General features: G+C 37.4%; 1 protein-coding gene across 13 annotated transcripts in view; it reads left to right on the top strand.

Moving 5' to 3' along the window:
• LOC129536674 (C-type lectin domain family 2 member B-like) overlaps positions 1–20177 on the top strand; it is a 38170-nt gene extending 17993 nt beyond the window's left edge. For 6 of the 13 annotated variants that reach the window (XR_016037683.1, XR_016037686.1, XR_016037687.1 and 3 more), the window contains 4 exons: positions 2624–5943; positions 11042–11257; positions 12569–13340; positions 18421–20177. Coding sequence is in view for 3 of the 13 variants with exons in the window: in XM_088837348.1 (XP_088693474.1) it covers positions 1345–1487; positions 2624–2637 (157 nt within the window). In the remaining 10 variants the exon portion in view is untranslated. Of the gene's footprint in view, positions 1–1344; positions 1488–2623; positions 5944–10857; positions 10946–11041; positions 11258–12568; positions 13341–18420 lie in introns of those variants that run through there. The other 7 variants (XM_088837348.1, XM_088837349.1, XM_088837347.1 and 4 more) reach the window with 5 other exon arrangements.
• The last annotated feature ends 390 nt before the right edge of the window (positions 20178–20567 follow it).

A 20567-nucleotide genomic window follows, 5' to 3' on the forward strand; every position in this document is an offset into this window, starting at 1 on the left:
AGTGACTAAGCACACACACACAGTGCAGCCTTCTAGAACCTGACATTAGTATATTTCTGTACTGTCCTCGATTTGTCTGCATGTTGGAAAAGTGGAGTAAGGATTAGTGTATTGTGTATTAAGACTGGTTTCAAGAGTCAACCAGAGAGGTTGGAAATCAAGATATAAGAGAAAGACAAATATTGTATGTTAGCACATATATATGGAATCTAGACAAACGGTCCTGATGAATCTATTTGCAGGGCAGGAATAGAGACACAGACGCAGACAGTGGACTTGTGGACATAGCAGCGGAAGGAAAGGGTGGGACAGATTGAGAGAGAAGCATTACGCTTTACCTCTGAGCCACAGTGGGCCTATACATACACTACCATGTGTAAAATAGCTAGAGTGGGAAGCTGCTGTATAACACAGAGAGCCTAGCTCAGCCCCCTGTGATGACCTAGATGGATGGAATAGGAGGTGGGAGGGTGGCTAAAGAGGGAGGGAATATATGTATACGCGTAGTTGATTCATGATGTTGTGAAGCAAAAAATAACACAACATTGCAAAGCAATTATATTTCAATTTAAAAATGAAAAAAAAAAAAAAAGATGAAAAGCCTTCTTAGTTGGTTACTTTGAAAGTAAAGACCTGAGATTCACATACACAGTATCTCTTTCACAAACTTCATGCTATCTGTTTGCTGACAAGTTTCACAGTTCAAGGTAAATTTGTTTATCTTAACCTGCTTTTATTTGCACTGATAGTTGCAGTTTAACCTGGGCCTCATACCTTCTATTTTACAACATGGAGAATTGGACCTAAAATATTGAGTTCACTGCATATATGACCCAGTATAAGCACCCCAAATTGTGACTGCCAGCCATTTAGGCTTTTAGTCTATGATGGAATTTCTCAACAGCAGAAAAAATTGACATTTTGGACCACATCATTCTTTCCTGTGTGGAGGAAGCACTTTCTTGTGCACAACAGGATGCTGGCAACATCTCTGGCCTCCCCCTGCCCCACTCCACTGAGGCAACCAAAAATGTCTTCAGATATTTCCAGGTGTCCTTTGCAAGGGCTGGTGGAAGGCAAACTCATGCCAGGGTTAAGAACAATTGGTTTCTACAAATTGATGGCTCTACCTATAACATGTAACTTAGTTTAACAAATACAGTTTCTTGGAAGGGAGACTCCTTTGGTCCAATTTAGTACAGGCATCTTAACCCTAGTAAGAAAAGACTGTGTAGCAGCACACTTTTTCAGAGCTCTAGACAGATATTTTTTAAAAAGGTGTCATTGACCAAGAGAGAAGTCACAGGACTCCGTAATGCATAGTGTTTGATTCCTTTATTTTAGGATCAATATGACAGGGAATGAAATATGTTTTTACCTTAATGAAGATGGTGTTGCAACAGCTAGATGCTACACAGAGAGGAAGTGGATTTGCAGGAAAAAAAGTGCACTAAATCAGTTTCCGACAGTGAACTTAACATCCAGGAGTAAGATGATTTTAATATTTATCAACTTTTTCTCTTTCCTATTGTTGAAAATTCAACATTTCACTGCTTTAATATTATAGCCTGATTACACAACTGGATGATTGTGAAAGCAATTTTTGTATTAGTTTTCTACTTTTTAAATGGTCTGGATCTTTGCTTATATATATCAATTTTAGAAGAATTATGCAATTTCACAGAATCTGTAGGTTAATTTGGGGAGTGTTGTATTTGTATATATTATTTTCTTATTTGTTTACAATGTATTTCTTGTATTGATTTTTGCCTTACATAACATGATTTTTCTAAACAGTTACTGCATAGTAGTATATGTGTCTCATTTATATGTATCTATTGCTTTTGCAATTATACACTGTTATTATCTTTTAAAATAGTTGCTTTTATTAGCAAGGTAACTCTTTTAGGTATTCTTGGTCTGTTCAACATACTTTCTGACAATTCATAATTTTCTAATAATTTGTGGATTCATTTAAATACTGGAAAACATAGCATCTAGTAGTAACAATTTTATTTTTCCTATACTGTAAAAATTAGTTACTTCTTGTATAGTTAAAATGGGTGAAATTTCCAGGACAATATTGATGGTAAAAATTGTTCCACATTTTAAAGAAAATGCTTCTGATATGTTAACATTAGTCCTGTTGCATCTAGTTTATATCCTTTTCTTAAAAGTTAGGTTGGTTCTTTTCTATTTTTATTTGCTAAGAGATTTTTTTTTTTGTAGGAAGAGACTTCATTTTCTTGTATGCTTTTGTTTGCTGCATCTGTTTCAATGTTGTCATGGTTTCTATTCCTTAATCTTTTAATGTAGTGAATGACATTTTAAATTTTCTAATGTTAAGAGACTGCTTTACATTCCTAGATAAAATTCAATGTGGTCATGATGTGATAGCCTATTTATTTTAGATATATTCATTTTGATATTTATTTTTTAACACTCTTGAGTGTAATTACCCTAAAAATTTCCTTAGGAAAGCAGGGATTATAGTTTGAATAATTCAGTGATGACATGGTTGAAAAATGTGCTACTTTACAATTATGCTATAAAATTGTGAATGATAAATTTCATATGTCTTGAAAATTCATTCCTGCTCACATTTTCTGCATTTTTTTTTTAGATATGCACTTGTGATTTTCAATGAAGAGCAGTAGCAGCCTTTGAGAGAGCTACTAGAAAAGAGTACTCATGGACACCATGACATAATGATGTCACCAACGCTGAATACTGGTGCTAGAGAGCTGCAGCCTCTAGAAGATTTATATTGTTTCAATAAAAACACATCTCATTTTCTCTGGATATGAGAAACAAAATTAGAAAAGACACATTTGACAGAAACGAAGTCTGATACTATCCCTGACTCTCAACAGGAAAGGAGCTTCCCAGGTAGCTCAGTGGAAAAAGAATCCACCTGCCAATCCAAGAGTTGCAGGAGACATGGGTTCAAACCCTGGGTCAGGAAGATCCTCTGGAAAAGGAGATGGCAACCCACTCCCGTATTCTTGACTGGAAAATCCCATGGACAGAAGAACTTGGTGTGCTCCAGTCCACAGGGTTGCAAAGAATCGGATACACCTGAGCAACTGAGCACACATGCCCTGAACAAGAAGAAATAACATCTAAACACTGTAAACAATCAGAATGTACCCTCACTGGATAAGCCAGTATATAACCAATTCCCTTTTCCCACTATTCTGAAGATTTTTTGCTAAATAATAATGTTCTTCATGGGCTTATGAGTTCTGTGATGCACTTTAGCAGTGTTTGTTTAAAGAAAGACCCTACCACACGTTTGCCCTGGATCTCAGACCCAGGGGGAAGCCTTTACAAGACCAAATATCCAGTAACCAATAATTACACAGGGTCTTTGCAGTTGAGGGTAATTTAATTTATGTAATATGTATGAATATTTAATATGAAAAACTACACAATCTATCCCATGGGATAGAATTAATTTTTGTAAACTTCTGAAAAGTGAAAGTGAAGTCCTTCAGTTCTGTCTGACTCTTTGTGACCCCATGGACTATAGTCTACCAGGCTCCTCCATCCATGGGATTTTCAAGGCAAGAATACTGGAGTGGGTTGCCATTTCCTTCTCCAGGGGATCTTCCCAACCCAGGGATCGAACCTGGGTCTCCCACATTGTAGGCAGACGCTTTACCATCTGAGTTATGTATATTATGTGTAGACTCAAGAAATTTCCTCTTCCTATATCTTATGAGGTTGAATAATGAGCCTAAAATGTTGTGTTGACATTCTAATGCCCAGGACCTCAGACTGTGACCTCATTTGGAAATTAGGGCTGGGGTGAATATAATAGTGAAGACTTCATTACTATAAGCCTCAAGCTCTTTAGCACCAGTGGTGTTATAAGAAGAGGAAATTTGGAGTCAGACAAAACTCTTAACAAAGGGAAGACAACGTGAAGACAAAGGGAAAGGACAGCCATGTGACTGAAGTGATATACCTATAAGTCAAAGAGTGCTAGGTATGGCCCGCCATTACCAGAAGCAGGAATAGGCAAGAAAGGACTGTCTCCTAGAGCAGTCTGAGAGAGCACGACCCAGAGGAAATACTGATGTGGGCCTTCCAGGCTGCAGTACTGTGAGACAGTTCCTGGTTTTAAATCATGCAGTGCATGGCACTTCGTTGTGGCAGCAGTAGCATTAATACATTGTATTTCTGAAACTGTACAAACCCCTGCATCCTTGTTTTTAAAGTAAAAGACTGACTCAAGAATCAATGATAGATTCATTTTTTGTCAGTTGTTTCATGAGGGCTGTCTTTCCACCTTGCTTATAGTTTCCTTTGTTGTGCCAAAGCTTTTAAGTTTAATTAGGTCCCATTTATTTATTTTTTCTTTTTGTTTCCATTACTCTGGGAGGTGGGTCATAGAGGATCTTGCTGTGATTTATGTTGAAGAATGTTCTACCCATGTTTTCCTCTAAGAGTTTTATAGTTTTTTGCCTTACATGTAGGTCTTTCATCCATTTTGAGTTTATTTTTGTGTATGATGTTAGAAAGTGTTCTAGTTTCACTCTTTTACCTGCAGTTGACCATTTTTCCCAGCACCCCTCATTGAAGAGAGAAATGTGAAGATGTAGAAACAAAGACTAGCTATTGGGCTGGGGAACTGGTAACAACTGAGATTATAATTCAACCACATAGCAGAATCTCTGAACTCCTATTTCTCTGAAATATATAAAGGCTTGACACACATTGCTAAGTTAGTTTTACAAGAAGCAGACCCCCTGCAAATGAAAACTGCTGATCATGAGAACACAGACTCTAGACTGGTTGAAACTGGAAAATTGATGATGCTTGAAACTTGACCTGGATGCCAACCAACCCAAGAATTGTCCATGAGTTGGTCACACATTGCTCCTTGAACACTATGAAACTCCTCACTATCCCCCTCCAGGGTGAGTCACACAGTCTTGAGTGCATTAGCCCTCTGTGGCCCCCTTTGCCTGGCAGCACAATAAAAGTTACTCTTTTCTACTTCACCCAAAACCTGTCTCTATGTTTCTATTCGGCACCAGAGAACACAGGCAGAGTTTGGGCAACATTATCAATATCAGCTTATTTTCATTTCTATGCTTTATCTTTTTCAGATACAAGCATAACCTGGAATGTCCACTGCTTCTTTCAGGAAATGTATTTTAAGGAAAATACTTTCTCTCAGCATTTCAGTCCAGTCAAATCTAGTTTTGTCTATCACTCGACAAAAGTGAATAAAAGCAGCCCTCACCACATCACTCCTATCTTTATTGCTGTATCTAGTGAACTTGCTTCATTAAATAACTTCCACGTCCTCTTGAGCACCATTTCCTTTTCTTTCCTACTAAAGAATAGTAAATTTACAAAATTAACTTCAAATGTACAATACAGCAGTTCAAAATTTTTATACTGTATATATAGTTATAGATGCAAAGGACAAATATGTGTTTGCCAGGAAGGAGTGGGTGGAGCAGAGGGAAAGAAATGGGTGAGGAAGAGTAAGAAACCAAAACCTCCAGTTACAAAATAAATGATTTATAAGTATGAGATGTACAGTGCAGGGAATATAGTCAATAACTGTGTAATATATTTGCAAGCTGACATGTCATAACTGGACTTATCATGGTGATTAGTTTGAAATCCACTGTCTTGCAATTAAAGTACTATTCGTGAAATAACTTCATTGTCTTTTTAAACATTCATACAAAGCCCAATCTTCTGTGTATGTGTGGCAAGTGGCCTTCTGACTAAAAATGTGTGGTTTGCTGTGTGAATCTTTCACTATCCAAATTAGCTTAGCTTGACATTTTCAGTTACTCAGGAAGTTCCGACCTCAAACGGTTCTTAGTTCTTAGTTCTCTAATGAAAGCTGGAGGTAAAATGCATTATATAAATATGGTAGAGAAAGATGTTTTCCAGCTGTGTGGATTGCAAAACGAGGTAAGAATTTGGGCTATAAGGAATGAGGGTGGGAAATGAGGTGATAAAATAATGCTACTAATAAGACTCTAGAGTCTACACAGGGAAAGTGGTTCACAGGTATGCAGTTTTCAAGGATGAGAGACCTTGAAAGAGTGCTATACCTTATAAAATTGTAAATGGCTTTATAATTTGTATAAGAATAAGCAGATATGGAAATTCTCGTTCTAACAGGTAATGAAAGGGAACTATTAAGAGAAAGAGGTAAAAGAATGGAAACAGGTTAAATTTATGACTGATAATGGAATTATTAATTTCACTGAGAAAAATATATATTGTAAAGTGTTACATAGATGCAGCATATTATTATGAAATAAAGTATAAAATTTATCATGGAAGCTCACAGGAGAGAAAACATTTAAAGGCAAGTAAAAGATATTTACCAATTTAAAAAAGTGAACAAGTCCAGATAAAAATTTAGGAGAACATTCAAATAAAATATCTTACAATAAATGCCATATAGAAAGAAAAATGTGCATATATATATATATATATATATATACATGTATGTATATACATACATATATATGAGCTTGAAATTAAAAATCATGTATTAAGATTTTGTTTGATGACTTACTAAGTGAAAAAAGTGACTTTTACCTGTTGGAGAAAATTGGAGTGTCATAATTTAGGATGGAAAATTTTCTTTATCCTTAATAAAAGTAGCAATCAATGTAGATAGAAGGCAATTCAGAGGAGGAAAAAGATGATTTCTAATTCTTGTTAAATGATTTCATTTATTTCTTCATTCCTTTGGTATTTTGAGTACCTTTATAGTAGCTGATTAAAATATTTGCTAGATAATTCCAACATCTGTGTCACGTCAGCACAGCTTCTGTTGATTGTCTTTCCCCATGCAAGTCCAAATTCTCATGGCTATTCATATGCTGAATAATTTTGGATTGTCTTCTGGACATTTTTAATAAATATTTTTTTAGGAGACTCTTTGTTTAAATATCTGGAGCATATCCAAATTTTTGGTTTGAGCAGACTATCACTCTGGCTAGGTTCAGGCTTTATGTGGGCTCTGGTTCCAGTTCAGTTTTCAGAACCCTTGTAGTGTTTTTCGGATATTTCTTGCAAGTGAATCAACCAATGGCCAATCTGGAATGTGGGCAATGTTCTTCTATGAAGAGTTTAGGTCTCAATGTCTTTGGTACATTAGAGTCAGGTGTAGGCATGCACAGCTCATGTGTCTGTGGACGGGGGAGTGCAGGAATTTTCTACCCTCTAATCACATGGTGGTATTTTTTCTGGTGACCAGACACTCCCTTGAAACTATACAGAACCTTCACAATGAGTGATCACTAACATAACAAAGTTACTTCTATGACTCAAGAAATTGAAAAAAATTATAATGAATTTTGAAGCTCCTTGCCAGGAATCAGAAGTAAAGACCAAATATATTTATTACAACACAGTTTTCAGTCACCCAGGTGGTGCTAGTGGTAAAGAATCCCCCTGCCAATACAGGAGATGCAAGAGATGCAGGTTCAATCCCTGGGTGGGGAAGATCCCTTGAGGTAGGCAATGGCACCCAGCTCAGTATTCTTGCCTGAGAAGTTCCACGGGTAGAGGAGCCTGGTAGGCTATAGCCCATGGCACTGCAGAGAGTCAGGCATGACTCAGCACAGAAAACAAAAACAAAAAGTTAAGCACAGTTTGAAAAGTATCAGAATTTAGATATGGCAGAAATATTGGAATTATCACACTGGAAACTTTTTTAAAACTATGACTGACATGCTAATGACTCCAATGCAAAATATAGACACCATGAAGAAGAATAAATAGGTAGTGTAAGGAGAGACATAGAAACTATAAGAAAGAAAAAAAAGAAATGTCAGAGAATCAAAAACACAAAAATAAAGTGTCTGATGGTCTCATTAATAGATTAGACATGGCTGAGGAGAGAATCTCTGAGTTTAGGACATAGCAGCAGAAACATCCAAAACTGAAAAGTTAAAAGAAAACAACTGAAAAAAAGAAAAGAAAACAAAACCCCAAACAATATCTAAGAACTGTGGGATAACTATAAAAAGTGTAACATGTAATTGGGACACCAAAAGGAGAAGAAAGAAGTAGAAGCAATATTTTAAGAACGGTGACTGAGAATTTACCCCAAATTAATATCAGACACAAAAGCACAGATCTAGGAAGCTCAGAGAAAACCAAGATTCATAGATCTGTGCGCATACACACACACCTCCATCAAATACATCTGGGTATATCATAGTCAAATGGCAGAAAGTCAAACAAAAATTGAGAAAAAATTTGGAAAAAGCAAGAAGAAAATAATTATCTTGCCACCTTTGTTACCTAAGAAGCCAGGTAAACAATCAGAGTGGAGTGAAATGTTCAAATTGTTGAGAGAAAAAAAAAAATTACCAACCTAGAATTCTATATCCTATGAAATCCCCTTCAAAGTGAAGGGGGAATAAAGATTTTTTCCAGAAAAAGAAACCTTCAGGGAATTTGTAGCCAGGAGACCTTCCTTGTAAGAATGTTAAAATAAGGAAGGAATAGAAAGAGGTAAGGAGTGATATAGGTCAGAAACTAGGACCTACTTTGAGGAATAAATGAGAAAATTTAAAATGTATCTTTCCTATTCTTAATTGATCACACTGGTAACAGCTTGTTCAAAATAATGACTGTATTAGTTTCTTGTAGTTTATGCATAAGTGGAATGAATGACAGTAACGTTGTAAGGGACAAGAGTATAATTAGGATTATTTTGTTATTATAGGATATTGCACTACTCTTTTGAGGTTTACAGTATTAACTGAAAGCATATTTCAGCTAGTTGTAATTTTTTATTACAAGCCTCAGGACAATCACTAAAAGTATTTTTTTTTTTAAAAGAAAGAGGTGTAATGGATACAAGAGAGGAGAGAAAATGAAATAATCTAAGCTGCCCAACTAAAACTACATAAGGCTGAAAAAGTAGAAGCCAAAATGGAAACAAAAAACAATAGCAGCAAATAGAAAACATTAACAAACGTGGCAGATATTAATCCATCTGTTTAAATAATCATCTTCATGTCAATGGTTTAAATATACCAGCTAAAAGAAATTGTCAGAGTGAAACAAAAACAAGATCCAAGTTTGTATTTTCTATAAAAAAATCCACTTTAAAGATGAAGATATATGTAGTCAAAAAAAGAAACGGATGGAGAAAGATATTCCTTGTGAATACTAATCAAAAGAAAGCTGGAGTAGCTAGACTATATTAATTTCATGCCGAGCAACTTCTAAACAAGAAAGCTTATCAGGGAGAAAGAAGGACATTACATAATCATAAAACAATTAATTCTCCAAGAAGACGATTCCTTTGTATATGAACCTAACAACAGTGTCAAGACGTAAGGCAGAACCTGATAGAACTGCTAGGAGAGACAGGTGAATTCACTATTATATCTGAAGACTTCTGTAACCCTCTATCAGAAATGGGCAGACCCATACAGCAGAAAATCACAACACAGTTGTGATTCTAACAGCACCATCAACCAAGTGTATATAAAATAATTGACATTTATAAGCTACTTTTGGAGAAGGCAATGGCAAGCCACTCCAGCACTCTTGCCTGGACAATCCCATGGATGGAGGAGCCTGGTAGGCTGCAGTCCATGGGGTCGCTAGGAGTCGGACATGACTGAGCGACTTCACTTTCACTTTTCACTTTCACACATTGGAGAAGGAAATGGCATCCCACTCCAGTGTTCTTGCCTGGAGAATCCCAGGGAGCCTGGTGAGCTGCCGTCTATGGGGTCACACAGAGTCGGACACGACTGAAGTGACTTAGCAGCAGCAGCAGCATAAGCTACTTTATTTAATGACAGCAGAACATACATTTGTCTCGAGTTTATGTTGAATATTTGCCACATGTTAGACCACATTCTAAAAAATTATAGCTTAAAAACTTAAAAGAATAGAAATCATATAATGTATGTACTCAGGCCATAGTGGAATTAAAGTAGAATCAGATGGCAACATAGAAATATAACTAGAAAATCCTAAATACAGGAGATTTAACAACATATTTCTAAACAATACATGAGTCAAAGAGGACATTTCAAGAAAAATTTTAAAATATTTTTTAGTAAATGAAAATATAACTTCAGAATGTGTGACATAGAGTAAAATAAGTGTTTAGAGGAAGGTTTACTACATTGAATGCACATATTCAAAAAGAATAAATATCTAAAAACAAATATCTAAGCTTTAACCATAGTAAACTAGAAAAAGAAGGGAAAATGCAAAATGAAAAGAAATGAAATTGAACAGCAGAAATCAATAGACAATGAAATCGAAAGCTGACTTCTTGAACAAGATCAATAAAATTGATAAGCCTCTACAAAACAGGGCTGGTTCTTCAGAAGAAATAAATAAAATTGATAAACCTCAAGCAAACTGAGGAAAACAGAGAGAAGACACAAATCAATAACTTTAGAAATAAAAAGGAGGAAATATTACAGAATCTTTGAATATCAAAAAGACAGTGAAAGAAAATTCTGAAAATTCCTAATCCTACAATTTCATTGTACAGTCTTGCTTCACTTGGATCTTAACAGTCCGTGGGGTTGCAGAGCTGGCAGGACTGAGCGACTAACACACACACACAATACTACAGAATCTTTGGACATCAAAAAGATGGTGAAAGAAAACCATGAAAAATCTTAATCCCACAGATTCATTGTACAGTCTTTCTTCACTTGGATCTTAACATCTATACATTTCACAAGCACATATACTGAAAAAGGCTAATGTTTCTAATTACTGTAAAATGTATTGAGCTACATATGTTTCATTGTTTAAAAGTAAGTTAGCTGGAGTTCCTTTTGTTCAACATCTGGAGGAAAACTATTATTTTTATTCTAGATCAGCACTTTTGAATCAACTTTCTACAATGGTGGATATATTCCACATCAGTGCAACCACAATTGTAGCCACTAGTCACATGGAGCTGGTGAGCACTTGAAATGTAGATTTAAATTTTTTATTTAATTTTAATTTATTTAAATTTTAATACTCAAATGTGATTAATGACTATCCTATTGCATAGCAGTTCTAAAGGCTTCCCTTGTGGCTCAGCTGGTAAAGAATCCACCTGCAATCTGGGAGACCTGGATTCAATCCCTGGGTTGGGAAAACCCCTGGAGAAGGGAAAGCCAACCCACTACAGTGTTCTGGCCTAGAAAATTCCATGGACTATATAGTCCATGGGGCTGCGAAGAGGCAGACACGATAGAGTGACTTTCACTTCACTTCACTTCTAAAGGTATGGTTTGCATTTAGACCTTAAAGCACTTAGAGAAGAATTTTTTCACCACCGATTTTTACTACCCATGTCAGGAGTGGAGTAGCAAAATCAACGCATATTGGAAAACAAATTATTGTTTATGTCTTATGAAAAACTGTACAGTTATAGATGGTAGACAATGATCATATATTTATTTGTTGTGTTTACACAAATGAGTACCTGAACAAGGTATTACTCAAGGATTGATTTCAAAAGATCTGAGGCTTTTGGTCATTCAGAAAATATTATGTTGGAAAAGCCGTAAACATGCACTGTAAGAATAAAGCCTCTGCAAAAATTCTAATTGGAGAAAAACTATGGTAGAAGTGTAATTCATGGTTACAAGGATGGGCTTTGAAAATGAACAAGAGAGTGTGAGCCTTGGTTGACCACTGGTAGCTGTGTGATACTGGCAAGTTACATAGACTCTGTGAGATTCATTCATTTTACTACTAAAGTGAAATGAATAATAATAATAGTTTAATAACTTTTAGGATACAATAACTTGGACAATATATACACTATATATGTTAAATTTCATATAATTAACTGTTTGTTGTGTGTCTTAAGCATAAAATTATACAGATTCAAAGACATGTAAATATTTTTTAAAAAAAGAGCATCCTTGGTATGCAGGAAAAATTACTTTGCTAGTAAATAAGTAAATGCTGCTGCTGCTAAGTCGCTTCAGTCGTGTCCGACTCTGTGCGACCCCATAGACGGCAGCCAACCATGCTCCGCCGTCCCTGGGATTCTCCAGGCAAGAACACTGGAGTGGGTTGCCATTTCCTTCTCCAATGTGTGAAAGTGAAAAGTAAAAGTGAAGTTGCTCAGTCATGTCTGACTAGCAGCGACCCCATGGACTGCAGCCCACCAGGCTCCTCTGTCCATGTGATTTTCTAGGCAAGAGTACTGGAGTGGCTTGCCATTGCCTTCTCTGAAATAAGGAAATAGATCTCCAATATTTCCAAATGCATAAGAATGGAAATATGTAACAATTTATTTACAGGTGCCTGTGAATACAAGTTTATACCACTGACAGGCAGTATAACATTAGATTAAACAGGACTTTAGCACAGAAACAGTATTCTTGCCTGGAGAATCCCATGGACAGAGGAGCCTGGTGGGCTGCAGTCCACCAGGTCGCAAAGAGTCGGACAAACTGAGGGACTTTACTTTCACTTTCTTTCACTTTCTAGCACAGAAACAAATTTGTGTGCAAATCTCAGCTATTTTATTCAGTGATTCTGTGAATTCAACCAGATATGGTAACTCTTTTTTTTTTTCCAGATATGGTAACCTTTTTAAAGCTCAACATTCAGAAAACTAAGATCATGGCATCCAGTCCTATCACTTCATGGCAGATAGATGGGGAAACAGTGGAAATAGTGGCTGACTTTATTTTTGGGGGCTCCAAAATCATTGCAGATGGTGATTGCAGCCATGAAATTAAAAGACGCTTACCCCTTGGAAGGAAAGTTATCACCAACCTAGATAGCATATTAAAGAGCAGAGACATTACTTTGTCAACAAAGGTCCTTCTAGTCAAGGCTATGGTTTTTCCAGTGGTCATGTATGGATGTGAGAGTTGGACTATAAAGAAAGCTGAGCACAGAAGAATTGATGCTTTTGAACTGTGGTGTTGGAGAAGTTTCTTGAGAGTCACTTGGACTGCAAGGAGATCCAACCAGTCCATCCTAAAGGAGATCAGTCCTGGGTGTTCATTGGAAGGACTGATGTTGAAGTGGAAACTCCAATATTTTGGCCACCTGATGCGAAGGGCTGACTCATTTGAAAAGACCCTGATGCTGGGAAAGAATGAAGGCAGGAGGAGAAGGGAACGACAGAGGATGAGATGGTTAGATGGCATCACCAACTCAATGGACATGAGTTTGTGTAAACTCCGGGAGTTGGTGATGGAGGGAGGCCCGGCGTGCTGCGGTTCATGGGGTCAAAAAGAATCGGACACGACTGAGCTATTGAACTGAACTGAACATTTTTAAGTCAAGTATAAAGTGGAAATAATGATGTCTGTCTTGACTGCATCACATTAGAGCTTGTGGTAAGGCATCTTCAATTTTCTTAATAACATATTATACATATGTATTCATCCAGCCCATCGTTTTGCATGATGTAATCTGCATGTAAGTTAAATAAGCTGGTGTCAATATGCAGCCTTGACATATTCCTTTCCCAGTTTTGAACCAGTCCATTACTCCATGTCCAGTTCTAACTGCTGCTTCTTGACCAGTTTCTCAGGAGGCAGGGAAGGTGGTCTGGTACTCCCATCTCTTTGAGAAATTTCCAGTTTGTTGTGATTCATACAGTCAAAGGCTTTAGCATAGTCAATGAAGCAGAAGTAGACATTTTCCTGGAACTCCCTTGCTTTCTCCACGATCTAACAGATACTGGAAATTTGATGTCTTCCTCTGCCCCTTCAAAACCCAGTTTGTACATCTGGCAGTTTTCTGTTCATGTACTGCTGAAGCCTAGCTTGGTAAATCTTGAGGATTACCTTGCTAGCATGTGAAATGAGCTCTATTGTACAGTAGTTTGAAAATTCTTTGGCACTGCCCTTCTTTGGGAGTGGAATGAAAACTGACCTTTTCCAGTCCTGTCTGTGGCCACTGCTGAGTTTTCTGCTGACATAGTGAGTGAAGCAGTTTAACAGTATCATCTTTTAGGATTTGAAATAACTCAACTGGAATTCTGTCACTTTTGCTACCTTTGTTCATAGTAATGCTTCCTAAAGCCCACTTCACTTCACACTCCAGAATGCCAGGCTTTAGGTGACTGACCATATCATTGTAGTTATTCAGGTCATTAAGGCTTTTTTGTACAGTTCTTCTGTGTATTCTTGCCACCTCTTCTTAATCTCTTCTGTTTCTGTTAGGTTCTTGCTGTTTCTGTCCTTTATCATGCCCATTCTTGCATACAATGTTCCCTTGATAGCTCCAATCTTGTTGAAGAGATCTTTAGTCTTTCCCATTCTACTGCTTTCCTCTATTTCAGTATAGATACGCATTTTATTAATATAGAAACCTTTTTAATAATATTTCAAAATCTTTTATGTATCAAGAAATTTTGGACCAAGCAAATTTCCTTCCAAGAATTTATCATCAGGAAATAAATGGATTCCTATACGATACTTATTTCAAAAAATATTTAAAATAGTAAAATAATTATAAGCAACTTTAATGTCTATATATATATGAGCTAGGTTAAATTATGGTACATTTATACTATACACTTCGAGAAAGAAACATCAACCCAGTCCAGTATTCTTACCTGAAAAACACCATGGACAGAGGAGCCTGGGGGGCTACTAAACAATACTACAGAAAACAATACAGACATTGAAAACAATAACGTAGTGCTACAAATATTACTGTAAAGATCTACAACGTTTTCTTTTTTTTATATTGGCATATAGCCAACTGACCATGTCTTGACAGTTTCAGATGCACAACAAAGGGACTCAGCCATACACATACATGTATGTATTTCCCTCCATACTCCCCTCCCTTCTTATTGAGCGAAGTTTACTGTGCTATACAGTAGGTCCTTGCCAGTTATCCATTTTAAAGATAGCAGTGTGTACATGTTGATCCCAAACTATCCCTCCCCATGTCCTTCCCCATGGCAACCGTATATTTATTCTCTAGGTCTGTGGGTCTGTTTTGTAAATAAGTACCTTCATATCGTTTCTTTTTAGATTCTGTATATGAGGGATGCCAAACAGTATTTCTCCTTCTCCCTCTGACTTACTTCACTCAGTCTGGCAATCTCTAGGTCCATCCATTTGCTGCAAATGGTGTCTTATTCTTTTTGGCAGTAAGCAATACTCCACTGTGTGTATCTACCGCATCCTCCTTATCCATTCCTCTGTCAATGTACATTTATGCTGCTTCCTTGTCTTGGCTGTTGTTAGCAGTGCTGCAGTGAACACTGGGATGCATGCATCTTTTAGGATCATGTTTTTCTCTGGATGCATGCCCAGGACTGGACTTGCATGGTAGTTCTATTTTTATTTTTTAAGGCATCTCCATACTGTTCTCCATAGTGGCTATACCAATTTACATTTTCACCAACAGTGTAGGTGGATTCCCTTCTCTCCAAACACTCTCCAGTATTTATTGTTTGGAGTTTTTGATGATAGCCATTTTCACTGGTATGAGGTGATATCTCATTTTAGCTTGTTTTACATTTCTCTAGTAGTTAGAGATGTTGAACATCTTTTCATGTGTCTCTTGGCTATCTGTGTGTTGTCTGTGGAGAAATATCTATTTAGGTCTTCCGTTGATTTTTTTATTAGGTTGTTTTGATGATATTAAGCTGTTTGCCATTTTTGGAGACTTAATTCCTTGTCAGTCATAGCGCTGGGAAATATTTTCTCCCAATCTGTGAGTTCTCCCAGTCTTTCTAAATTTTGTCTATGGTTTTCTTTGCTGTGCAAAACTTTTGAGTTTAATGAGGTATCGTTTGCTTATTTTGGTTTTAGCTTCCACTATTCTGCAAGATGGGTTGAAAGAGATATTGCTGCAATTTATGTCAGAAAATGCTCTGCCTATGTTTTCCTGTAGGAGTTTTATTGCTTCCCATTTCACAATTAGGTCTTTAATCCATTTTGATGTAATTTTTGTGTATGGTGTTAGAGCATAATCTACTTTCATTTTTTTTACATGTTGCTCCCCAATGTTTTCAACAGTTGAAGATACTGTTTTTCCCATTGTGTAGGCTTGTCTCTTTTGTCATAGATTAATTTACCGTAGGTGAGTGGGTTTATTTATGGGCTTTCTATCCTCTTCCACTAATTTGCATGTCTATTTTTGTGCCAGTATCATACTGTTTTGAAGACTATAGCTTTGCCCTGTTGTCTGTAGTTAAGGAGACTGATTCTTCCAGCTCTGTTTTTCTTTCTCAAGATTTGGATATTCAGGGTCTTTTGTGTTTCCATGCAAATTGTAAAAATTTTTGTTCTAATTCTGTGAAAAATGCCCTTGGTAATTTGATAATGATTACATGAAATCTGTAGTTTCTTTAGGGTAGTATTGCCATTTTCACGATATTGATTCCAATCCAAGGACATGTTATATCTATTCATCTGTTTGTGTCATCTTTGATTACTTTCATTAGTATCTTTTAGTTTTCTGAGGACAGGCCTTTTGCCTCTTAGGTAGATTTATTCCTAGGTATTTTATTCTTTATGCTGCAATGTAAATGGAATTATTTCTTGGATTTATCTCTCATAATCTTATGTTGTTAGTGTAAATGAATGCAAGAGATTTCTGTGTGTTAATTATATATCTTGAAACATTACTAAATTCATTGATCACCACTAGTGGTTTTCTGGTGACAGCTTTAGGATTTTCTATGTATACTATCATGTCATCTGCAAACATTGACTGTTTTCTTTCTCTTCCAGTTTGGATACCTTGTCTTGTCCTGATCTTACAGGAAGGGCTTCAGTTTTTCACTATTGAGAATGATGTTTGCTAACAGGAAGGGCTTCAGTTTTTCACTATTGAGAATGATGTTTGCTGTGGGTTTGTTGTATATGACCTTTATTACATTGAGGTAGGTTTCCTCTGCCCATCTTCTGGACAGTTTCTTTAATCATAAATGGATATCAAATGTTGGCAAAAGCTTTTCCTGCATCTTTTGAGATGATCATAACATTTTTATCCTTCAATTTGTTAATGTGATGTATCACATTAATTGATTTGCATATATTGAATAATCCTTGCCTCCCTGAGCTAAATCCTACTTGATTATGGTGTATGATTCTTTTAGTGCATTGTTGGATTAAGTTTGCTAGTATTTTGTGGAGGATTTTATCATCTATGTCCATCAGTGTTATTGGCTTATATATAAATATTTTAAAATACCTTTGTCTGTTTTTGGCATCATAATGAGGGTGGTTTCTTAGAATGAGCTTGAGAGTGTTCCTCCCTCTGCAATTTTTTGGAAGAGTTTGAGAAGGATGGATGTCAGCTCTTTGCTACATTATTATTATCTGAAGTCTATATTCTAGGGTTCACTCTTTGTCTTGCGTATGCTGCTGCTGCTGCTGCTGCTGCTAAGTCGCTTCAGTCGTGTCCGACTCTGTGCGACCCCACAGACGGAAGCCCACCAGGCTCCCCCGTCCCTGGGATTCTCCAGGCAAGAAAGTGTATAATGACTTGAATCCATCATTGCAGTATCATATAGCATAGTTTCACTGCCTTGACAGTCCCCTGGGCTCCACCTTTTTATCCCTTTCAACTTCTCCACCTTGGCCCTTCAGACATATCTTTTCACTGTCTCCATAGTTTTGCCTTTTTCTGAATTTGGAAAGATAAGTTGTTGAAATTTACAGTATGTAGCCTTTTCAGATTGACTTCTTTCACCTAGTAACCTGCATTAAAGTTTCTTTCATGTTTTTCTTGACTTAAAAGCTTCTTTGTTAAGTCCCAGAATATTATGCCATTGTTTGGAGAATCTAAAGTGTGTTTAGTCATTTATACATTGACAGGCATCTTGGCTGCTTCCAAGTTTTGGCAATCATGAATACAACTGCTATAAACATACCTGTGCATATTTTGCAAAAACACTAGTTTTCAAATTATTTGTGTAATTTTTGGATCATATGATTAGTATATGATCAAAAACTGAGATTTTTGGATATGATAAGTATAACAATGTCTTAAGAAACTGCCAAACTGTCTTCTAAAGAGTCATCTGCTTTTTATTATTACCACTTGGTGAAACTTCTAAATCATTTCAAGGACTAAAGTAATTCATTAGAAAAAAAAAATTGTTCAAAGACCACTTTCTGCAGTTACTGTCTTGTTTTAAGAATATGTTCGTAAACTCTATTCCAACTGAACCAATCTCACTGTGGACAGATCCTTAGCTTTGAAATCTGATCGCCCCAAGAAAGGGTGATGAAAACAGGTGATGACATACTCAAGATCATTTAAAAATTAAAATGAAATTACTATGGTTCACACATTCAAAATGGAGCCAGGTAGCCATCCGTGGATGTGGTGTCAGACATATTCTTAAATCTCTAAGAACTTGAACTTTAGGGACTATATCAAACTCAAGAATACTACCAGCATTTTTTTTTTTTTTTTTTGGACATGACCTGCAACATGCAGATGGAACTTGTCCCCCATGAAGTAGAAGCTTGGTATCTTAACCACTGGACCACCAGGAAAGATCCCAACCATTTTCAGAACAATATCTGCAAGCTGCAGGCCAGCTGCAAACAAAGTTTCAAAGTACCCCCTTCCCCTACCTGCAACTATGTAACCATTTTGAACTTCAATTAATTCTTACTTAAAGAAGCACCCTTATTTCTTGGCAATTCTGATCCTAATTCTTGACAATTTATGTAACATTGTAGTTTGGGTTTTTATAAATTTTCCCTATTGTAATCCAGGGGCACATTTCAATGATTTTGATCTGTGGTTCCTGAGAGATAACACTCCTAACAAACCACAAATCAAGGCCTTCTGAGTATGGATGTGTGTCCTCAACCAGAGTTTCTGTCCTGGTCACCTCAGGACAGAAAAATCAAGAAGTCTTGGTTACCCCAGGTTGAATCTCAAAGAGACAAACTTTGTCCGCATCTCTGCTAGGCCAAGGTGATTGCCAGGCTGTGACGCCTTTTGCAGACTTTCTTTTGCTCTGCCAGGAAGGCACCCAGCATGAGCATCTGTTAGATCCACATCGTTCTCTTAGATCCACTGTTAGTCCACCAGCCCCTCAGGCATTTGGCAGTTTTAAGAGAAGCCAAAGACCAGCAACCTTCAGGCATCCTGTTTACTCCTGTTCTGACTTCCTCTTCTGCCCTGAAGCTCTGAGAAACAAATCACAGGAAGCAGAAGTGGGTTAAAACAAAGCCGGTAAAAAAAAAAAAAAAAATCAATAAAACAAAGCCGGTTTGTGACATCCAGACTGAGGGACACCTAGTGTCACCTGGTCTACTGTCAATGCTTGTTTTCTGGTCTCTGCATCTGGTGCCTCCCCCAAGACTGGGCAGAAGACTGAAGCCTGGAAGTGAGAGACGATCCAGGAGAGGCCGCGGATAGTGAGGGGTGTGTGAGGACCCAGGAACCCGGAGGGCGTGGCAGTAGCAGCAGTGTTTGTAGTCCCGAGACCAGCCAACCCCTTTGGCCAGCGGCAGGTCAGAGTGAAGAGGAACTGCCATCAAGAGAGCCAAGGAGAGGACGAAGAAACTGCCTTCCCTGGTTTCACTCGGCCATGGCTGAACCCATGTACAAGTCCCTGTGTTCTTGTCTTTTGAAGTAGAATGCCAGCTCAAGAGTCAGTCATCAGGAAATATGAAGATGCAGAAACAAAGACTAGCTGTTGGGCTGGGGAATTGGTAGCAGTTTAGATTATAATTCTGCCATATGGCTGAATCACTGAACTCCAGTTCCCTGAAAGATATAGACAAAGGCCTGACACACATTCCTAAGCTGTTTTAACAGGAAGTGGATCTTCTCCAGATGAAAACTGCTGACCATCGGAACACCGATCCTAGACTGGTTGAGACCAGAAGACTGAAGATGCTTGAAACTTCATCTTGATGCCAACCAATCTGAGAATTGTCTTTGCCCTGCTCCTGGAACACTATAAAACTCCTCATGACCACACAGTCATGAGGGCATTAGCTTGCTCTGGCCCCCTTTGCCTGGAAAAGAAATTAACGGATCTTTTGTACTTCACCCAAAACGGTCTCCATGTTTCTACTTGGCATCGGTGAACAGAGGCCAAGTTTTGGCAACATGACCTCACCAGGGCTTTGTTTTCAATGTGAGTATCTGAACTAGTAACTAGTATCTGAACTAGTTACCTAGTAACTAACTATGTAACACAGCTGCTGCAATAAATAACCTCTTAAATTTCATTGATAGCATAGCATGTATTTACTTACCTCTTATGCAGGTATGAGTATCTGGCCTGGACAGGCGATTTGGAAAAATATAACCTGATTTCTCCCCACATTGCTGTGCCCTTAAGCTGCCCTCTTCATGGGAGTTTGCAGAACGTTAGCAGGTGACTGGGAGATTCCTTAGGACAAGCCCTGTGGTCTGGGGATTAAGGGCTTTGAAAAGCTGGGAGATGGTGGCCAGTGTTCCTAGTGAGCTGGTTCAGGATATTGCCCCCCTTTTATCTCAATATGCCCTGCCCCCCGGGAATGGCATCTTAATTGAAAATTAGAGATCCCTCTGGAACTGGCCTGAAAACCCCTCTTTTCCAGGAATACAAGCGTCCAATGTTCTTGGGGAGTCTTCTC

Source organism: Moschus berezovskii, chromosome 6, assembly GCF_049115385.1.
Source record: "Moschus berezovskii isolate FMDL1 chromosome 6, NW_MosBer_1.0, whole genome shotgun sequence".
Taxonomy (NCBI): Eukaryota; Metazoa; Chordata; class Mammalia; order Artiodactyla; family Moschidae; genus Moschus; species Moschus berezovskii.